This window comes from Juglans regia, chromosome 1 (assembly GCF_001411555.2).
Source record: "Juglans regia cultivar Chandler chromosome 1, Walnut 2.0, whole genome shotgun sequence".
NCBI classification, from domain to species: Eukaryota; Viridiplantae; Streptophyta; class Magnoliopsida; order Fagales; family Juglandaceae; genus Juglans; species Juglans regia.
The window spans coordinates 16,053,301-16,074,161 of NC_049901.1; the positions used below are offsets into that span (position 1 = coordinate 16,053,301).

The 20,861-nt window shown below is 34.7% G+C and overlaps 2 protein-coding genes across 7 annotated transcripts; both read right to left on the reverse strand.

The window, feature by feature from the left end:
* Nucleotides 1-2,694: 2,694 nt before the first annotated feature.
* Nucleotides 2,695-10,308, reverse strand: LOC109006024 (phosphatidylinositol/phosphatidylcholine transfer protein SFH9-like). 5 transcript variants are annotated; one of them, XR_001998564.2, is made up of 15 exons: nucleotides 9,828-10,308; nucleotides 9,433-9,736; nucleotides 8,719-8,818; nucleotides 8,184-8,450; nucleotides 8,010-8,087; nucleotides 7,811-7,912; nucleotides 7,682-7,731; nucleotides 7,465-7,564; nucleotides 7,269-7,358; nucleotides 7,070-7,177; nucleotides 5,502-5,586; nucleotides 4,386-4,771; nucleotides 4,219-4,293; nucleotides 3,027-3,202; nucleotides 2,695-2,962 (listed from the first exon to the last, which is right to left on the reverse strand). XR_001998564.2 is itself a non-coding variant. In XM_035684841.1 (14 exons), the coding sequence occupies exons 1-14, from the start codon at nucleotides 9,832-9,834 to the stop codon at nucleotides 3,149-3,151; spliced, it is 1,806 nt and encodes a 601-aa protein (XP_035540734.1). In that variant the 5' UTR covers nucleotides 9,835-10,308; the 3' UTR covers nucleotides 2,695-3,148. The 5 variants fall into 5 exon arrangements, 2 of the variants coding, with proteins under 2 accessions (XP_035540734.1, XP_018840710.1); XR_001998565.2 differs by having other exon boundaries at nucleotides 7,079-7,177; nucleotides 9,433-9,739; XR_001998563.2 differs by having other exon boundaries at nucleotides 9,433-9,739.
* A 5,918-nt stretch (nucleotides 10,309-16,226) lies between these two features.
* On the reverse strand, nucleotides 16,227-20,861 carry LOC109006022 (myosin-binding protein 7-like). Of its 2 annotated transcripts, none has more exons than XM_018985164.2 (4): nucleotides 20,719-20,861; nucleotides 19,660-20,395; nucleotides 17,978-19,365; nucleotides 16,227-16,651 (listed from the first exon to the last, which is right to left on the reverse strand). In XM_018985164.2, the coding sequence occupies exons 2-4, from the start codon at nucleotides 20,300-20,302 to the stop codon at nucleotides 16,595-16,597; spliced, it is 2,088 nt and encodes a 695-aa protein (XP_018840709.1). In that variant the 5' UTR covers nucleotides 20,303-20,395; nucleotides 20,719-20,861; the 3' UTR covers nucleotides 16,227-16,594. The 2 variants fall into 2 exon arrangements, with proteins under 2 accessions (XP_018840709.1, XP_018840706.1); XM_018985161.2 differs by having other exon boundaries at nucleotides 16,227-16,635; nucleotides 20,719-20,859.

A 20,861-nucleotide genomic window follows, 5' to 3' on the forward strand; every position in this document is an offset into this window, starting at 1 on the left:
GTCCTGATTTAAGCTTGGAACTAGATTGAACTGATTTTGTGGGTTGCAATCTACTACAATACATCTCGGAAGCATTGGCATATGGGGAGATTTGCTCGTTTATTAAAGTCATTTTCTCTTCATGATGTTGGATAATCACATGCATTAGAGAATGTTTATAGTCTTTTATATTTTTTTTTAAAGCATGTCTTTTAATTTGCATCTCTCGATCGGCTGAGTTTTGTTGGCATACTATATAAAGGCACTTGTGGTCTCTCTTGAGTAAATTTGTGAGGTTTCCTATCATTATATGCAAACACAAGAAGAGTATAGAGAGAAAAGACCAAGGTACTCAACCAAATTGTAGGAATGAATGTGCTAAAATTGACTCTCGTAATGTTCCCATGTATTGCATAATGGTTTATGATATGTTAATTAGCTATATGAGAGTTGCCAAGCTCACAAAGACGTCTTACAAAAGTAATGCTTACAAACTGATGTGGCTTGTGATATAGCTCTTTTTACTTTGAAGTATATCTAATATGTCACAAGAAGTTGTGAACTTTACTTTTTGTCACAAAATCTCTTTGAAGTTAAAAGGTCTGTCTATCTATATATATATATATATATATATATATATATTATTTTTCATTCAAGATTGGGTTGTTTGCCCTATGCATTTTATGTAATTATTTATATTAATTATTTTTCATTTAAGATTAGATTAGATTAGTTGCCCAATGCCCAACAGTTTTACGGCTTGTGATGTGTAGGAAAAGCTTACAACAAATCCTGAATACACAAACCTGCTCATGTGTAAAGATTTGTTTAGAAATTGGCTGGTAAATCTACACTAATAGAAAGGAATCATTAATGTGGCTTGCTCTATACGACAACCGCCATCAGATTCAGAGCACTCGCATGACGTGTACGATGGCTATTTGCTAAGGAAAATGGCCCCCTAGCTTTGCTCTTCATTTGGACGTATTTTATTTTTTTTTAATGGTTAAGGAAATGAGTAGTAGTGAATTTGTATTTTTTTAGAATCTGTAAATATATTTAAAAAATATTTCAAAGAACAAGTCAAAGAAAAGTGCAATTGACTAGTAGTAACTTTGAAGGGGGCAAAATGATGTGGCTTAGTAGCACTGTAGAAGCACCCATTTGTTAAAGAAAAATCTTATTTAACAGTCTTATATCACATATTTTTTTTTATTTTTTTATTTTTTTTCTTCAACAAATGTGTGATGTAAGGCTATTGAGTATAATAACTATTTGCTAAAAGCAGATATTGTAATACAAGAAGAGTGGTATGGAATATTAGTAAGTTCGCTGCACGATTTCTTGGAAAGCCATGAGATTTGAAACTAGGTCGTTAGGTTCAGTCCTTGTAATTTTGTTGAGGATTCTCGGTTTTATCAGGAATAAAAAATTATTCTCATCAGTCGTTATTTACTACTCCGCAGTCCACACCCAACATCTTATGAAAAAAAAAATTATAAGTGTAAAGTATAAAAATAAATAGCGAATGCATAGGATTCTATCTTCAAAGAACAATAAACCAATTATCGAGTTGTGGAATCTAAGATTTGGTACATCAAGACAAGGTTGCAATTATTACAACAGATCTCAGAGATTTGAGGTTACCTACAGACCTCATTCTCCTTTTTAAAAATAAAAAGCGTTATGGAGAATCCCATCATTATTTCTGAATCTGTTGCAACAAAAGATGGAGTTGGCTACAAGCCACTAAAGTTAAAAGACACTTTCTTTCATTGAATTTATGCTCTTCTTTATATTGTAAAACCTATATTTTCATTGCCTTTGCAATTCATTTTCATTGCTTGGCTTTGCTTTGTGTTTACTTTACTAGCTATACTCAAGTCTCTCCTAAATGATTTCCAAGGGAAGGTCGGCCATTTGAAACAAAAAGATACATGAAAATAAGTAAAAAGAGAAAACGCTGAGTGGGTCTGGAGGTAGAAAACTGAGAACTGGGTTGTGAGTCTGACAATTATAATTTCCATTAAGAGAAAATGTAAAAGAAATAGGAAAATTCTATACACTATACTACCATCCTATTTTTATCTTACTAAATATGATGTGGCACATTTATCACCATTAAATAATCATTTATTGAATGTTTCTTTATCATCTAATGATATGAATGTGACACATACAACTTAGTATGATCAAAAAATAAGATAAAAGTGTAGACTATAGGATTACTCAAAGAAATATTTGTTTACATCTATAAGACTAGCGTTTTCTCTTTAATATATATTAACATCATTATCTTAGTCAAGTGCAAGCTCTAAACTCTGTTCTCGTTCGTTTTCAAAACTCATCTCAATTCATCTCATCTAATCATTACAACTTTTTCAAATTTCCACACAAAACAAAATAAATAATTCAACTTTTTTCAATTCCAAAATAAAAATAATATTAAAAAATATATATTCTAATAATATTTTATTCAATTTTTAACTTTAATCTCAACTTATCTCATCTCATTTGTAAAAACAAACGTTTTTTGCAGCATCAGGTGTGTGTGTGTGAGAGAGAGAGAGAGATCAGTACTGCATTAATGCAAGGAACATCTACAAATGAAACAGTTTTTCTTTAGTGTTGAAGTGCACACATTCTTTACTGGATCGAGTCAGTGTTCACCTGACTGTGCAAATGCATATTTCAGATAATAATAAGAATGCCAAGAGATCACAAAATAATAGATTTATTGAGGTCAAATGACAAAAGGGCTTAAGGGAAAAATATTGGAGAACACGGGCTCTGCTTTTGTAAACTTGCATTTCGGTGGTATTGGATACAAGTGAGTCAAAGTATATGAGTGTAGCAGTCCAAAAGCAGAGTAAATTGAATTTGTATGAAGTATTATGTACATGCCTATCTATCTAAGAGAACTCAATTTTATTTCCCTGTGGCTTTCTCTGCCTCGTACATAACCACTTTCAACTCAAACAACCTGAGAAAAGTTAAAAATGAGAAACAGAATGACTCGCATTAAAAAATGTAATAGAGATAGTCACCTAAAATGACAACCCTCCGAGTCTGCTGATTGAACTCCAGACCAAATTATTGCAATCTTGAGAGTCAAGACAGGCACTGTGGACTAGCAACTTCGGCAAAGCTGTGTCTCAAAATAACTTATTCATCTTCCTGCGGTGTAAGATTTACAATTTCTCGGCCAACAAGACCTTTTCCCCTGCCATATTTGTAATTTGAACAAGTGTAATCAACCATCTAATCAATCACATCTAGTATTGCAAGAAGAAAACTATATCATTTAGTAGAAACTTACGCAGATCATTGAAAATTATAAAACTTTAATTAACGAATGAAAATTAGGCCTAAATATTAATTAAATTGGTCCCTATGGTTGTGTATATGTCAAATTACTCCATGTATTTTTTAAATCAACTTGTTACTCTATGGTTTTATAATCGATCAAAATAATCATTCCATCAGAATTTCATCATTACAATCGATCAAAAGATACTGAAGTGGAGGCCACCACTTGTATAGGGGTGGATCTCCCTTCCCTCCGTCTGGTCATTCCTTGGTGATTCAGATCTAGGCCGCCATGGCTCAGCCCTACAAGGGTCATTGTGTGGTGGTCCTTGTAGAGCAGCTAGAGCCACCCCGACATGCTCTTCAGGGCCTCTGTGGGGGTGGCTCTGCTTTGTGGTAGCTAGGCAAGTACCACCCCGCAGAGCCACATCGTGCACAGCCTAGATCTGGTCACCTAGGCTTGGCTAGGTGAGCGAGAGGGGAGACCGCTCACTACCAAGGGGTGGGCGTGTGGCCACCCCCTCCTCGTTTTTTCTTCAATTATTATTTTGAGTTTTTTTAATTAATTTTTTTTGTTTTTGTTTTTTAAATTTTAAGATAATTTGATATTTTGCAAACCACAGGGAGTAAAAAGTTAAAAAAACTACAGAAATTTGGCTTTTAAGGCAGACTGCAAAGATTAATTTTGTATTTAACCCAAAAAATTAATCTAAAACCCAGTGTAAAAGTCAGCTCAGGTCATTAAAATTGGGTCCTTCGATGAAAGAAAGAAACACAAGGTATGCACCCATTGATGTACCCAACTTCCCAAAACTTATCAATGATTAAAGTTTCTACAACTAAGTAATGATGGACAAAGTACTTATTTTCTGTTTGAGAGCAAATCCTTTCAGTTTTCTTTTACTTTTTTAATGGCCAAATGGAACATACAGTTAAGCTGTCGTCCTTTAAACTTTCCAATGAGTCGGCAAGCTCCACTTGCTTTGATGCAGTTGCAAGCAGTGCCTACAAACAAGGGTGAAAAATACAATTAATACAAGAAAAGTTTTTTGAACAGTATCTATATTTTTCAAAATTATGTGAGAGAAGGTATTTACTTTCTTTGTCTTCTGTAAATCATATTCAATGGATTTAATTCGACTTAGAGATTCCTGAAGCATATCCTCCTTCTCCGGAGGAATTTTTGTAGGTTTGTCAACAAGCTCATTTACCAATGTTTCTAGATGCTGCAGCCTTTTCCAGAGTGGGTCCTCTTTGATTGACTGTGAAACGAGCTGCTCCGGAGGTCTTGAATCAGCAAGCTTGGGTTTTTTATGTTTTTCTAACTGTTTTTCTTCATGCTGAACTGCAAAAAATCTCCACAACCCAGGTAGTAGTAGATATACACATGCTAATATTTTGAGTATGATGTGGAGCAAATTTGTTAAATAGGAAATGGACTTCTTTAACAGTCTTCTTTGGGTACTGCTGTTGGTTGCATCACCTGTCACAAGCACCAAGTTAGGAGCATGTAAAAGCTTGTCCAATAGCAAGTGTTCTAAGTTCACAAGATCATATAGAAGCATTTTCACTGAGAAAAAGAGAGACAAGATGACAAGTATCACCTTCATACTAAATAAACCAACTTCTGTAACAAAGAGAACCTAACTCACAAGCAATTTGTTGCAGCCATGTATTTCGAGCCTTTGATAAAACTAAACATTTTTTGCATTATTACTGGATAATAGTTTTCATTACTGTGAAAATGTGCTAGAAGAAGTACAAAATAGAACATTAAAATTGAAAGCTCCTATGTTAGGTTGCAAAAAGTGCAATAGGAAACCTACATTCTCAGTCTGGCTCATTTATTACAGTACATTCTTCCTTATCCTAATTAAAGAGTAACTTCAGTTGACAGCCTGGCCAAAAATGTGGATGCACTGAAGAAAAAATCCAGCCTGACCAAGACTGACCAAAACCAACAGCTTAACTGAGCCTAGACAATGGGGCATAGATTACCTGACACATTGCCACTGCTAGTTTTGCTTTAATACGAAATTTACAGCCGAATGCAGAAAATGAAAACAGCTCAATCACTATGTTACTGGTAAATTTAATGGATGTGAAAAACCACTCCCATAGAAGTCCATGGTGAATATCATTTATTGTACACCAATACTATCAAAGCTAAGGCAAGTCTTAACTAGCAGAAGACATGCTGAATGATAACTTACTTGTTGAACTAGTATTTTTTAGCCTTATCGTACTACCAACTGGTTCAACCAGGCTGTTGCTAGATGCAGGGTCACTCATATTTTCCTGAGACAAAAAAGAAACACAAGGCAAGAGTTACTAGAAATGATGATGTCTTTCCATAGGTAGAACTGTACACAAAAAGCTCAATATCCACATTAAAAGATGATGATCAAATGGGCACACATAAGAACTGATTCCTCATGGAACTCATACAAATCAATAGCATGGACTACTTCATCCCAAACAGCAACGGAGAAAAGATATTCGGGTAAGATATAAATGATCAAATGGATGATATGCCTTCAATGAATGTGTGCTAGTTTTTTTCTTATGTATCTACATTCCACAAAAAACAATTGACATTCCATTTTTGGCTCGCCTGTTATTTTTGTCCAGCCTCAAATATCAGAGATACTAACTCATTTTACTTTCCCACCATAATATGTTATCACATCAATTAAAAAAACAAGTTAAGAAACATGTTTCAATTTGAAGGGTATAATGAAATGAAACATGTGACAGATGGGTGGGAGAGCAATTAAATGCCACTCCCTAAAAATGTGTGCTTTGCTGACAAAATGTGAGGATCAAGGAACATCTTTTGCAATAAATTACTTTTAACAACCAGCATTGATTGCAGCTGCCCATCAAGTTGAATACAATAGAAAAGCTGTCGGTGAACCAAAGAAACTGAGTTCTTTGTTTCAAGAAAATTAGCTTCAAGTAATAAACTCTTGTTCAGAAGATAATATATAGATTAAGGATGCCTCTGTGGCTGATTACATGGACATTTCTACCGGTTTTTGTCAGTGGTCCATGAGGTTTATTAGAGCTGTTCAGGATTGGGAGGTGAGGGACATCACTGAGTTTTACAGCGTGTTATATGCACTGAATTTAAAGGCTGGAGGGGGAGGATAGGTTGATTTGGATTCATTCGGGGAATAAGAATTTTTCAATCAGATCTTTCTACAAGGTTATGTCGACTCATACTTCTATTGATTTCCCTTGGAAGAGGATTTGGAGAAGCGAAGTACCTCTCAAGGTTGCTTTCTTTGGTTGGCTGGCTTCCCATGGGAAATTCTGACTACTGACAATTTGACAAGCTGAAAGCGTGGGATTATTATAATGGATTGGTGTTGGAGGGTGGCATATTTACTGTCATGTTGGAAAGGAATTCGGGGCCACCGGCAAATCGCGACTGTTTGGAAGATGGTGCCTTTATGTCTAATGTGGTGTACTTGGAATGAGAGGAATGGTCGATGTTTTGATAATAGGGAACGTTCGATGGGAGGATTTAGAGACTTTTTCTTTCATACGTTGTTACTTTGGGCTTCGGCTATTGTATTGAATGGGACTAGCCTTAATGACTTTTACACTGTTTTTCACAGCACTTAGCTTGTAATTAGGTTTTTTCTCTTGTATACTTAATGTGTACTTGGGCTTTGCCTAATTATGTGGATTAATAAATTCTTCTTACTTGTAAAAAAAAAGATAAGTTCAGAATAATGTGTTAATAAAGAAATAGGTAAGGACAAAGAAAACTGACTCCCAGTACATTCATTTTGTGGCAAAGTGGCATGGATTGCCTGAAGCCAGAAGCACTTGAAGGCACATCAGATTCTGACCCAGCAAAAGATATTTCACTACAGGCAACCTGCAAAAAGAATAAACATAATGTAACAATATGACATAAGACTAGAAGACGATAGAAGACAACATGAATTGTTAAAATATCTACAAGTTACCTTAGAGGCTGATAACTTGACTTCTGAATCATCAAAGTCAGAGAAACTCTTAGTCCTTGTCAGAAACATTGCTTCTCCAGCTTGAACCAGCTGGAAATAAAGTAGATTAAATGTCAAGGCATTAGTTTAAAATTCAGGTTTCCTGAAACATCGATGATTATGAATGAACCGTTCTGTCAGCTGACTAGGAACATACTTTCATTATTTTTGGATCATTCCAAGGCCCCTTGTCTGATCTAAGACACCCGCCTTCGTTCGGACACGAGCAACTTCCACCCAAAAAATCTGGTAGTTGGCTGTTTTAGCAGACAAATGTTCAAAATGATTGTTGCAATGAGTCAAAAACACCATATTCACAATTAAACGGCAAAAGTTTTTATGGTAAGTGGTAAATGTCAAGAAAGAATCCCAACCTTGAGTCTATTACCTCCAACAACTTATTTTGGAATTTGTTGCCTAAAACCTGTGGAATCAGTGAACCACCCCTGATTAGTTTGTACGGCCTCTAAAAGTTGAAAAACATTTTAAAAAAAATCTCATACATGTATCTTTGAGGTAGTCCTTGGGTCTAGAAAACCTTTTGCTGTATTCCATAGTAATTTGAACCCACTACCAGCGTTAACAATGAACATCTGATGTAATGTCTGTAAAAAATGAGATAATATCAGAAATGATTGATGGATGCTGGCTTCAAGAACTCAGGTACCATAATTGTTTTAATTCCATATGCTATTAAACCACCTCAGGATAGTTATCTCCATCAATTTTCTGCATGCGCATAACAAGATCGTGGGCAACTTTGCCGAAGTTTACCCAGTTCTGCAAAAGAAATAGAGCAATGAGAAGCAATGACAATGTTCAAACACACAAAAAATGCAGAAGTGAGATAAATATTATGATAAGCTAGGAAGTTACCAGCCCATGCACATCCAGTATTGTTGTTGTGGAATCTATGTGTCTCTTGGCAGCAATGGAACATGCCGGGAACTTCTGACTGAAGACCTTCTCGAACCCCTGAATATGATATTTTAAAAACCGGTCCACCGTGGTGACATTCATCAGCTTGCTAGGTTCAAGTTTGCCAAGTCTTTCAATATAAACAGGCCGTCCCCCTCTGTCCACCCCATGGTAACCATGTGGATACCAACGTTGAACTTCTTCATACTCATGATATACAAAATCCTATACATAAATCATTGCAATTCAGAATCTGTTAGGACTTAAGACATTAAAAATAAACAACTAATAACAACTGGTAGTCCAGGTAAAACTTTTAACTATAATTAGAAAAAACAAGATAACCAAAATTACAAGCCTCAACTGCCCATTTGAGAACCTGAAATTTTTTTTGATAGAGAACCTGACATTGGTGAAGACATTTTGATTTCTATGAATTAGACATTCATCGTATCAAATTAATAAAAATTTTGGTTTCTCTTTTACATCTTACCAGTAACAAAGAATCTACTTTATTATCTTTCCTCCAGTTAAGCATTTCGGCCCACATGTGGAAAGTTTTATCCATGTCGAATTTCCTTGCCTTTAGAAACCTGTAGCAAGGAAATGCCAGTTTTCTATAACTGAGCAGAATAAATAGGAAGATGGAACATAACATTCCAAAAGAAATAATTACATCTAGAACTGAATGTAAAAAAACACAAATAATACAAGTGAACACACACACACCCACACTAATATACAGGCCCTCGCACACAAATTGGAGCATATGCGGTCCCTCAGTCGCCGTGTTGGGTAATTCTTTGCTTCTGATAGCAGAGTTATAACAACATTACAATGCAGGATGTTTAACAAAGCTAAAATACTTTTTTCCAATATTCAGGCTCAATATTCTCGTTTTCTCTGGTTTCTTCACTTCAGCATCTGTATAATCCATTAAATGAAAGAATTCTCGACTTTCTGATGCCACACGGTTCTCGAATTCCAAGTTTCTCACAACATCAAACGGTCCAAGTTTTTCTTGTGTATAACACTACTGCTTCATAGTATGCATTCACAACCGCGTCTAAAATTCAAGTCAACTCAAGATATAAAAATTGAGCTCGCAATTGTATAAGACAATAATATCATAATAAAATTATTCGAAATCAGATTTCTGAACTAACATATGGAAAATTTAGTGTACGTTACGCGATGGTTCGGTTACCTTAGCAAAGTATGGTAATCATCGTGGCGAGGCGGGAGCAGATCTTTCGCAAGCAATGCATCGCGGAACGTGTTGACAGCTGCTTCTTCCCTGGCGTCCCGGACATCGTAGATCGAGATCGATGCGTATCGGCAATCGGCGACCCGGTTGCCGCGCTTCCTGAGAGTGTGCGAGAGCCTCGTGGAAGCACTCATTGCCCTTTTCTTCAGAGATCTGCCCCGAACCCTTCGCCTCTCATCCTCAGACGCCGTCTCGGCCTCACAACCACTCCTGTCCATCCAGTCTTCTCGAATTGAAGCGAGTTCTTCTTAAGGCCAAACAAACAGTAATCCAATTAAAAATTTAATATTTCGAGCTCATTTCGATCAAAACACGATTTGTATGCGAAAATATACCTGGCATTGTATCTATGATACGCTCAGTATCCAGTTTTCAGATCAATATATGCACCAAACACAAAAATGGATAAGAGTTATAATAAGATCTGCGTGCTTAGCTCTAGATCTCGAAAATCCTCAAGATTCTCAAGAGGAATGAATAAACCCAAACAAGGATCGCAGAATTACAGAAAATAAGTTTTGAAGAACGGAAACAAGCACGATATCAAAACCACCAGAGTAGCCGAAAATTCTCCTCCTCTCGCTCCGTAAAGGAATTAATACAAGCTGAGAGAGAGAGAGAGAGTTGCTTTCAGATTACGAAGGAATTTTCTCTTTATCTGTGTTTAGGAACTCTTCAGGTGAGAGAGAGAGAGAGAGCAGAGGAAGCGTAGGCACAAGTCGTTGTAGCGTGCAACGGCCGCTTCAGCCTTTGGCTCTCTACTATGGCTCCTGCAAATTTTCGTTCGTTCCTGTGTTTTGTTTACTTTTCAGTCATTCTCTCCCTTTTGTTCCCTTTTTTGTGCAAATTAATTGTTTTTTTGGGGTTCGATTTGTAAATAGAAAATTAAAGAAGGGGGGGCGTTTAGGTTAAGACAGGTGTCGGCTCTTGTCGATGTATTTGGTGTTCACGCTTAGGGAAGGAGGAATAGAACGGAGTTCGGTGCGTCTACGTCACGGCCCACTTGCTGTTTGCCAAGTGGAGGTAGTGATACCGTGACGTGCCTATGCGATTGAACAGCTCCCACTTTCGCTAATGATATTATGACACGTGGCTCCCGCGTATAAACCGCATTGTTCTCGTCGCACCTTGTGGTGTCCGAATCTGTCCCCCCACTTCTGTATGTTTTTGGTTTTTTTAAAAAAGTAAAGCCACTGAAAGTCCACGTGTGCATTTTTTTGGTACGATGTTTCTCATGACTTCGTGAGCTAATTTCTAGCCTTTGTTATTGATTTTACGTGTTTGTAATCTGTATTTCGCTCGATGTGGAGCGTGGAGTTGTGGACACATTATTATAAGAATAACTATTTGAGAAGCGTACATATTTTATAAAAATTAATAAAAAAATATATTCATCATTTATTTTTTTATCATCTTCTTATCCATGTTGTATAAAATAAATTTATATTATATATTATATTTATTTGATAATAAAAATAATTTTATAATATAACTTATCAAATCAAATTATATTTATTTTTATAAATTTTTTTATAGTTAAAATATTTATTTTTATATTTTTAAATCGATATATAAAAGACACTTAATAAAATAATTATTTGACATAACTTATTTAAAAGACATTGTGAGATACATTTGAGAAGAATGACCGCCTTTGGATATGATGGGACGTTAGAGCTGGATTTGGCTATAGAATTTTCATCTTTTTTTATTTATTTTGTGAAAAAAATTATAGGATGGACAAGGTGTACTTGTTGGGAACGCACGTTAAATTCTATACAAAAATGTTACTGTCTCACCGACAGTTGGCCCGACAATTTTTTTTTTATTATTTAATGCTTAAATAAGTATCTTTTAATGAATTTTTTTTAATGTTTAAAAGTACAAAAAAATAAATAAAAAAAAACAAAAAAAGAATTCAAAATTATTTTGCTCTTATCGGGACCCATCTCGTGCTAAATTCTGTAACATTGTGTTTTCGATTCAGCTAGGGAAAAAAAAAGGGAAGAAAAATTTGGCTTGACATCTTATTTAATAATCTAGCTTTACTAAAATAAATATTTTTTTTTCCAATTGCTTGGTTTTCTTAAATGAAAATGATTTTTCAACTGACTTTTATTTTAGAAATTTTCTAAATTTTGAAAGAGATTTTTTTAAAAAGATAATTTTTATTAATTTGGTCGAATTGAATTATTTATTTGTTACTTGTACCTAACATTATTCTTTTTTCACATCCCAATTCAATAGAATTTAATTATACAAAACAGAGAATTTGTAAAGAGTAATATTTATTTTAATTGTAATTTATCGTATTAATCACTCATACTTAGGTAACACATTTTTAAAATTTATTGTATAAAATTATTTAAGGTGAAATTTAAATAGTAAGATGAAATGATATAGTTTTAAATAAAAATTAAAAATTAAATAAAAGATTATTAAAAATTATTTTGTAATATTATTATTATTTTGTAATTTGAAATTTTAAATTATTTATTATATTTTATATAAAAATTTTAAAAATTTATAATAATAAAATAAGATAAAATCAAACATTTTCGCTGTGAAGACGGGGCTAAATAAAAATAAAAAAGAAGAGTTGAAAAGATTTGAGCGGAGGATAGTGGGGAGAGAGGGTGATGACGTCAGCAGATCTAGAAGCCGTTGACGTCTTATCGGAAAGATACTTGAGCACCAATTGATGTGGTCGGGACTCGGGAGTGGCATAGAGAAGAGGAGGAGGACAGACACGATGGGCCACAGAGACAGGGACCGCCGGGAGGTGTTATGTCATGCACGTGACAAATGCTGACAGATACCACTTGTCTCGGTCCTTGGTTGGCTGAAAAGGCTTTTATACCCTGATCACCACGTGACCATGCCCCCGACTATTTACCTTGCCTTTTCTTTGGTTTTTGTGCATTATTCCCACCGACACAAAGACAACGTTGCTTACAAAAACATTTATGCGAGGAAATAATTCTCCATTTTCCCCACTACATATTTTTTTCCATTATAAATATATGATATATAAATATAAATAATAATAAGTTAGGATAGAGTGAGTTGTGTAATATCTATTTAAGATAAGTTTAAATATATTTAAATATTAAGATAAATTTAAATATACTTATAAAAAATTTAAAAAAAGTATAAATCTCATATATAAATAAATATTGAGTTAAAAAAAATTATAAATCTTACATATAAAAAGATATTAAATTAAATAATATTTAAGAACTTATAAATTGTATGTCTAGAACTTAAATTTAAACTCAACTCATATGAGTTGAGTTGAATCAATGTTCATCTTTTATCCATTCATTCAAAAAAAAAAAAAATCATCTGAAAACACCTATTTGACTTTGATGGTTCTCTACTTCGCTCCTTCCAATATTGAAGGGAAGATTGTATATCTACATTAAAAATAATAATATTAAATACAGTAATATATAATTCTTGCATACTCATTTAAAAAATAAATAAAATTTATTATTAAAAAATTAACTTTTTTCAAATATGTCTCGGATTTATTTATTTTGTTAAAGAGGTTGTGTTGGTGGAATCAACAATTCTTTTTAAGGAGCCAACTTTTTTACTGTGTAACGCATTTATGTAAGATTAAAAAGACATTAAAAAAAATAACTATATATAAAATTAGATCATGATAATTTGCTATATGCACGTAAAAATAAAATTCTAAATCATAACTTAATATATGTTTCAGATTTATGATGATAATGTTTCATGAAATAATATTCATCGATTATTATTTCTGTAATGAAATATTTATAATTTTGTTTTTATACAAATTATCAAGTGATCTTTTAGAAGATCATCTTTCATTCTAGTATGTAATTTAGTTTATTAAGTTTCATGTAAAATATATATTTTTTCATGTCACGTTAAACATGTAATAATATAATTGAGACCTTAAATAATTTGTTTCTTGCTCAATGAAGTCCAGAGAATAAAACCTCTAAACTACTTTCATATAGATCATCAATCTTAAATAATGTTTCTTGTATTTTCACTCTAAATTCTATATTAAGAAGACTAATATTGTATAATAAAAAATTTTGACGTTCATATTAATAAATTTATTATTTATTCTAAACTTAGTTTAAATTAATCTTAGTGAGGCCACATCCTTGAAAATAGATAATATCTATATATTATACAAATTTTAGGACTATAGGAAAAAAATTAGAAAAATATTTATAAGTATATTAAAATTTTAGAGAGCATGTAGGGATTATATATGTTTTGGGAGCATTCTCTATATTTATAGAATTATATATAAAATTTAGGGAGATTTGGAGCAAAAAACAAAATATAAAATTCTCATCTCATCTCATCTCATTATTACACCTTTTTCAAATCTTCATACAAAATATAATAAACAATTCAACTTTTTCAAATCCCAATACACATTTTTCAAATCCCAAAATAATAATAATATTAAAACTTAATATTTTAAACTTCGAAACAAAACACAAAATTCTCATCTCACCCCCTAAACCTACCCTAAAAACTTTAAAAAAATTTGGAGAGGCCATAGCCCCCAGTCCAACGTGGGTTTCACTACTGTGCACACCCTAAAACTAAAAAAAAATAAAAAAGCAAAACACATTGCAACGGTTAGGCTAATAAACGTCCAAGAGCAGCCATTCATTCAGTGGTTACCACGCAAGGAAAAACACAATAAGAAAAATAGGCATCACCACACAGAAACGATTCTAAGCACCCACATAGAAATTGGCTTTCAGCTCTCTACCCCTCTCTTCCGTCTCTTTGCACCGTTGCCCAAGACCAAACTTAGTTCCACTGCCACCATCTTAGTCTGACGCTACCATCCGTTGCCTAATTTGGTTTTTCAGATTACCTGACTCTCACGGATTTCGCACCATCTCACCCACACGGATTTCGCACCACGCCAATTGGCAACTAACGATTTTTCATAGCTGACATTGGTGACCTTGGTGTTGCTCATATAATTTTTACCATTCCAGTACTCAATCGGCATTCTAATGGGTTGAAAAATATGTGTTTGATTAAACGTTAACGATAAGATGAAACTCGAAAATAGAAGATGAAATTCGATATAAAATGTGATTAAAAGGGAAGAGAATTTGTAACTCAAAATATATAATAGATTTTTGTGTTCTGGAACTAAGCATGATTCTACGGAAGCTATCTAGACAGAGGAATCCGAGTCCAATTTCACCAATTTGATTTGTGGAGTACTGATTTGTCTAGCTATGGACATAATGATGTATGCGTTGTTATGAACTGTTGCTTTAACTTTTGAGAATTTCGTGATGCAGTGTCTGACCACACATTTCAATGACTTTCAACTGGCATGTCTGCAATTGAAAATTTGTTCATTGAATATGATTTTCTGGACCAAGTTTGGAGCAAGTTCCTTCAAGCTTCAAGCTCCAGCCGTGCAAAGGGGCAGAGAGGGGGTGCGAAGGGTGCGAGAGCCTCTGTGTTAAAGGGCTTCCATGTTTATGAAATACACACTAATTAGATATAGTGCAACACCGCAACCACAGGATATAGGTGTCAATTATTTAGTGGTGGGCTGCTCTTTTGGACTATTAGAAGTCCGACCATTTTCTCAAAAGAAAAAAAAAATGGTGACGATGTAATGTAATTATAATAAAGAATGAACGGTTGGTTGGTGCAAAAGAAATAGTTGTTTTTTTCCCCAACGTTGCTTAGCGTATAATTCTAAAATCACAAGTTGAGAATGCTTAATAAACCGAAACTAAAAAATTATAGGACTTTTGGCAGTTACTCATGATTTCAAACCATACATTTTATATATTTCAACTCAACTCAACTCAACTCAACGTCAGAACGTAATAGTATTCAATTCGGAAACGAAGAGGAAGTAACCAGAACACCCAGAGTCGAAACGTGGATACAATTCAAGGACTTTTCCATTAAATTGACATTTTTCGGATTGAAATTTCCAACAAGTCTTTTTTTGCAAATAGTCAAGCGGCGAAAACAGTGCGTATTTAACGGCGGAGATGAAACTTATCTTAGAGGATTCATTTTGTTTTGTTGGATTGGTCGGCTCGTATTTCATTTGCTTTTTTCTTCCACCGAAATCGTTGGCAAATAGGAACCTTATTGCGGAGTCAAAAAGGCAACATTAATAATTAATTAATGGCCACAAACATCATTATCCAGCTTTTTATATTAGTAAAAAATATCCATTATTTTGTTATTATTATTCTGTTTGAAGAAATACACATATAGGATATAATTTTTAATTTAAATCATGAAAGTAACTGAAGAGCCTCAAAAAAAAAAAAAAATCCCCCAGTCTTTAAAAAAAAAAAAATCCTAAAATCTTAAATTATTTGATCATTATTATAAAAATTTTGCTACATACAGTTATTTTTCATACTCTATGCATATTTTATTGATATGATTAATTAAAATAATTATTTTATATTTAAAAAAATAACGCAGTCAATCAAGTGAACAAAAAATACACAAGTGATTTCAAATAAAATTTTTTTGCTATAAGAAAGCTTTTCCTTTTGTCGTCCCTCCAATCAAAATAAAGTCACCCTTTTATTCCCCTTTTTTGCAAGTAAAATGCTCAACATAATGATTACAACCAGTTGCTCCCAGAGCACAAATGATGGCTATAATTAAAAGGGCCTTGTTAATCTTTTCATCCCCTTATCTGCCAAGGCAAGAATGGTGAGATGGATCGCTTAAAAATTACAGCTTTACATCAATTTTCATTGTATTATAGACTCTACTTACATGGTTTTATACACACAACAGATAATTGAATATTATAGACTACTTACATAGTTTTATACACATCAGATAATTGAATAGGAATTCTATGAATCAATCACTATTCACTTTCACACCCCACATCTATAACTTTTTTTTTTATAGGGTGTGGGGTAGTGAATAGAGGCTAATGCATAGAATTTTTCTAATTGAATTCATAACTCTTTCCAGCAGACTCTACAAACTTCTCAGGATAAAAGTGACCTAAATTACAGGCCAGGTTTCATTAAACAACTGGTAGTTGTTGTACACGATTTATGCATTTTCATACGTTTCACAGGACACGGTCTGGGAGCATCTTTTCTTCAAAATCACCTGAAAATGAAGGATCCTGTAATCAGAAATGCTTGACATAGTAACATAAGAATGGCCAACAAATTGAAAGTATAATGTGAACAAAAACCATTATTAATGAACGGCTGCATATTGCTTTAACATAAGAATGGACAACAAATAGAAAGTATATGTAATGTGAAGCAAGCCACTGTTAATGAGACGCTGCACATTGCTTTATATAACACCAACTCGGCTTCGTTCCACAATTCTTGCGTTCTTCAGGCTTCCCTGATTTCCCTTCAGCTAAACTTCAATTTCCCTTCAATATCGGGCCTTAGCGATGAATTGTTCTTCCTATTTTCTGTCCCCGCTCTCTTCTCTCCTTATTTTTTTTTAATTTTTCAATGAACATGTCAAAGGAATTATCCCAATGTATAGTCCTAATTGCCATCTTTCATGGGTGCATTCTGCAAGGTGTTTGCTACAATACCCTTCATATTTCAATAGCATGATTCAAAGGGAAAAAAAGGGTGTCATTTACCAAGTATTTTTTATGAAAATAATTCAAGGAGCAAGAAAAGGGGGGCGGGGGGTTGTGCCATGTATATGTATATGTTATAAAAAAGAATATTAGTATAATAAATATTAGAAAAATGCTTTAAAATATTATTGTGGTACATAAGTTTATCTAGGTATTACAAAAAAGATCACTGTGAAGTTTTAAAAACCTGATCACGTGAAGCTAATCTTATTATTTTTAGGGTAAATTACATTTTGCACCCCCAAAGTATTGCTCCATTTTTCAATATTCACATAAAAGATCAAAAGTTTAAATTGCACACTAAAGTACCGACTGGTTTCAATTTACACCCTAAACTCCAAAAAGTTGAAATATGAATCCTAAGCTATCGATAGGTTTCAATGTGCACTCTGTCTATCCAAGGGGTTAATTCAGTGCTTAGTGGGTTCATTAAAACCTATAGGTAGTTTTAGGGTTCACATTGCAATGTAATGGCTATCTTACAAACCATCATCATGGCCTTTATAACATCTACATGTCCATTTCGCCTTTTTGGCTGTTGGAAACTTTCTGAGTCTATTGGGAACCTAATCCCATGATTTTGTCCACACTGCATTGTTCAATGCATTCTAGAATTTATAGATGCTGTACCAAACACCAATATTCATGTCTGCATTATTTCTATGCAGGATAACACCCGAACCAATCATTTTCGATATTGAAAACAGGCAAAATCAGAGCACAATAACTAGTAAGAGTGGATGGCCAGGGCCAGAGAAATGTAAAAGGCAAGTGTATATACACTTAAATCTACGTCTCATAAGATGGAATTGATGGTAAGCAAAGTGCCCTAGAAATAACCTTAGAAGATGAAGGGGGCAAGAATGCCTGCTGCGTGGGATCTCTTAATTGCTGAATCTCTCGAAGCTGCTTTGATATCTCCTGCAGAAGTCTCAATGGATCCTTTTCCCTGTCCACATTCTCCGTATATAAAGTCAAGTTTTCCTTTTCCCCTTGGACTATTTGTAGCCTTTCTCTGAGCCTTTCAATCTCAATGTCAATTTTCGACTTTTCACTATCGAATGCAGATAGAGACTCTCTCCCCAAGTCAGAAAGCAAGCTTTTGCATCGTGAAAGACTCAACACTGGCAACTCACTACCAATATCCAATCTACCTTTATCAATGTTAGGCTCAGTTCCAGCCCTGCTTATGGTTGGATGATCACTTGGTGCCTCTCTGCTCCCCACTCCAGATGCTCCCATTGTGACAACAGAATCTCTGGATTCATTAACAGCATTACTAAATAATCTACTTTCTTTTCCACTTTGTTCATTACAGTTTTTATTTCTATCATCAACAACATAGACATCATAAACAGCTGGTTCTGTTTCAAGCATGGAACCATGGGGATTGCCACCTGATTTATCTTTATATTTCCCATCTTTCTCTAGCTCTTCACCATCACATGGAACCATGGCGATCGCTGCCTCACCTGTCACCTGTTGGCATACTATGCCATTATCCTCTTTTCCCTTCTCTTTACCAGCTAAAAGAACATTTTTCTCAAGACAGCCATATCCATAAATTTGCCTTTGTTTTTCAACTAAAGGATCCTTACAATTTGAAGAGCAATTTGCACAACTTCCCACTTCCTCACCAATCGGCATGTTATTCTCACTCTGCAACATCAACTGTTCATTATCATTCCTTTCAAGGGAAGACAAAGGCATTTGTCCCCATTTATCCATCTTATCATGTAAATCATCTTTTGGCGGCTCATTTTCTCGAAAACTCATCTGCCTGTATTCTTCAATTTCCTTCTCCAAAAAATGATTCTCCCTCTCCCTCCTAACAAGTATCTCTTTCAAAATATCCATTTCTTCTTCATCATAAGCAGACTTTTCTTCTATCATTCTTTGATACTGCCTCGCTTCCAATTCTACTAATGCTTTATCCTGTTGCAGCCGTGATATCATGGCTATCGCCTCTTCAGCAGCACTTGCCGCAGCAGCTCTCTCTTTTTCCAGTTCTAGGTAAAGAGCAGAGCGAGCGGCTTTCTCTTCTTCAAGAGCTAGTTCCAACATTTGGATAGCATCAACTTCATTTTCAAAAAATTCAGTCGGAGATTTAATTATGTTTGTTTCAACTGAAGAAGATATGCCATTACCCTCACCCAATGATTCACTCAGATCAAAACTATGCTGGCTTCTTTCTCCCACATCAATGCCCATTGGTCCATTTGTTTCACCTAAATGGCATGACCACGAAATCAGTAAGCATGGTAATACAATGTTTAATATGTATTGCCTAATCAAATGTAGTGTGCCCAATTCATACAAAATTCAATTTCAGATTTTCAACATTTGGAAATTCTGACCTTTCTATACAACAGATAAATATATTGGCAAAACTTTAAATACTGTTTCCCTTCCAACCGGGTATAAATTGATTTCAAACCTATTATCAAAAGTCAAATGAACTTAATGAATGTTGCATTTAAATAGCTGATGAGAAATCCACAAGTTTAAATAATTTCACTCACCCATGAAAGAAATTTCTCTCCCATTTACAGGACCTAAGCTTTCACTGGTTTTGCCTCTCATTCCAGCACCATCATAAGGAGTGTTACCAGCAACAACTGAATGTGAATAATCATTTGGAAAAACAGAATAGAATTGTCTGTTTTCAAGAACAGCTCTCCTTCTGCGCCGAATTCCAGACCCTTGCTTCAGGTTCATAATCCTCTTCGGGGCATCATACCCTCTTTTCCGAGCAACCATGTTTTGCAATCTTGGACTGGCAAATGAGCTGCAAGATGCTTCTTTCTCCAGTCCAACGACCCCACTTTCACAGTTTACATCTCCAACTGGCTGGTTACTTGAATTACATGCTTGATCCTCGAACCAAACCAAATTAAAAGGGAACTTACTCATCGCCGACTTATGAACATAATAGATAATTTCTTTTGGCCAATTAACGAGCAAATCATGCACGCACAAATTGCTATTTTTATAGCCAAAAACCCCATTACAAGGACACGGCAGATGCAGCCCAAAAACGCTCAACAATTTCGAGGGTAAAAATGCAAAAGCCGATACACACAGCAAGATATAAGCCAGAAAAAGCTCGAGAAATGCTTCTATAAGACATCCCAAAGTCCACGGACGAACTGCTTGTAAAACCATCCTTCTTCGAGGATCTCAACACCCCAGATTTGTCCAAAGAAACTTAAGTAGTAATTGACCATTACAAGCACTTGAGAACTGAAACCCCAATTCCTACGGAAAAAATGCAAGCTTATACAGATCAGGGTACCAAAAATTAACCGAAAAGAAACAGCCCGCTAAGTAAAATGCAATAGTCACCCCCAATAAAGACTTGAGCAGCGCAAAGAAGAACCTGGGAATCAAAGATTCTTTACAAAAGTGTGAACTGAAAATTATAGCACACGCTTCTCCATTAATATATTGAAGAGCATGTGGAGTAAATAATTAAGGACAGCGAGTTCTTAGTTCAAAAGGAAGCCGAAAAATAAAATAAAACGCATTAACCCGGAGTACAGTTCGACACAACTACAAGCAAGCTGAATTTGAAAACCCACCAAGGATTCAACGATATTGGCAATGATTTCCGTAAGGACTTCGTTGGCTTCGCACACGAGCCAGATCTCCGCAGCTTCCTGCGTGCTGGCACAGACGGGTAGTTCACGGCTTTGAAGTGGGAAAGCAGGACAAGGCGATAAGC

What these genes read in the sequence shown, in the direction of transcription:
- LOC109006024 (XM_018985165.2), bottom strand. An exon ending in GATTACCATACTTTGCTAAG is followed by an intron (nt 8,819 to 9,432) that starts GTAACCGAACCA and finishes TCCTTGCTACAG; the next exon opens with GTTTCTAAAGGCAAGGAAAT. An exon ending in TAAAGGACGACAGCTTAACT is followed by an intron (nt 3,203 to 4,218) that starts GTATGTTCCATT and finishes CAAATATGGCAG; the next exon opens with GGGAAAAGGTCTTGTTGGCC.
- LOC109006022 (XM_018985161.2), bottom strand. Translation starts at nt 20,302, where the DNA reads ATGGTTTTACAAGCAGTTCGTCCGTGGACTTTGGGATGTCTTATAGAA. An exon ending in GAGAGAAATTTCTTTCATGG is followed by an intron (nt 19,366 to 19,659) that starts GTGAGTGAAATT and finishes CATGCCATTTAG; the next exon opens with GTGAAACAAATGGACCAATG. An exon ending in TGCCCCCTTCATCTTCTAAG is followed by an intron (nt 16,636 to 17,977) that starts GTTATTTCTAGG and finishes CTTCATTTTCAG; the next exon opens with GTGATTTTGAAGAAAAGATG.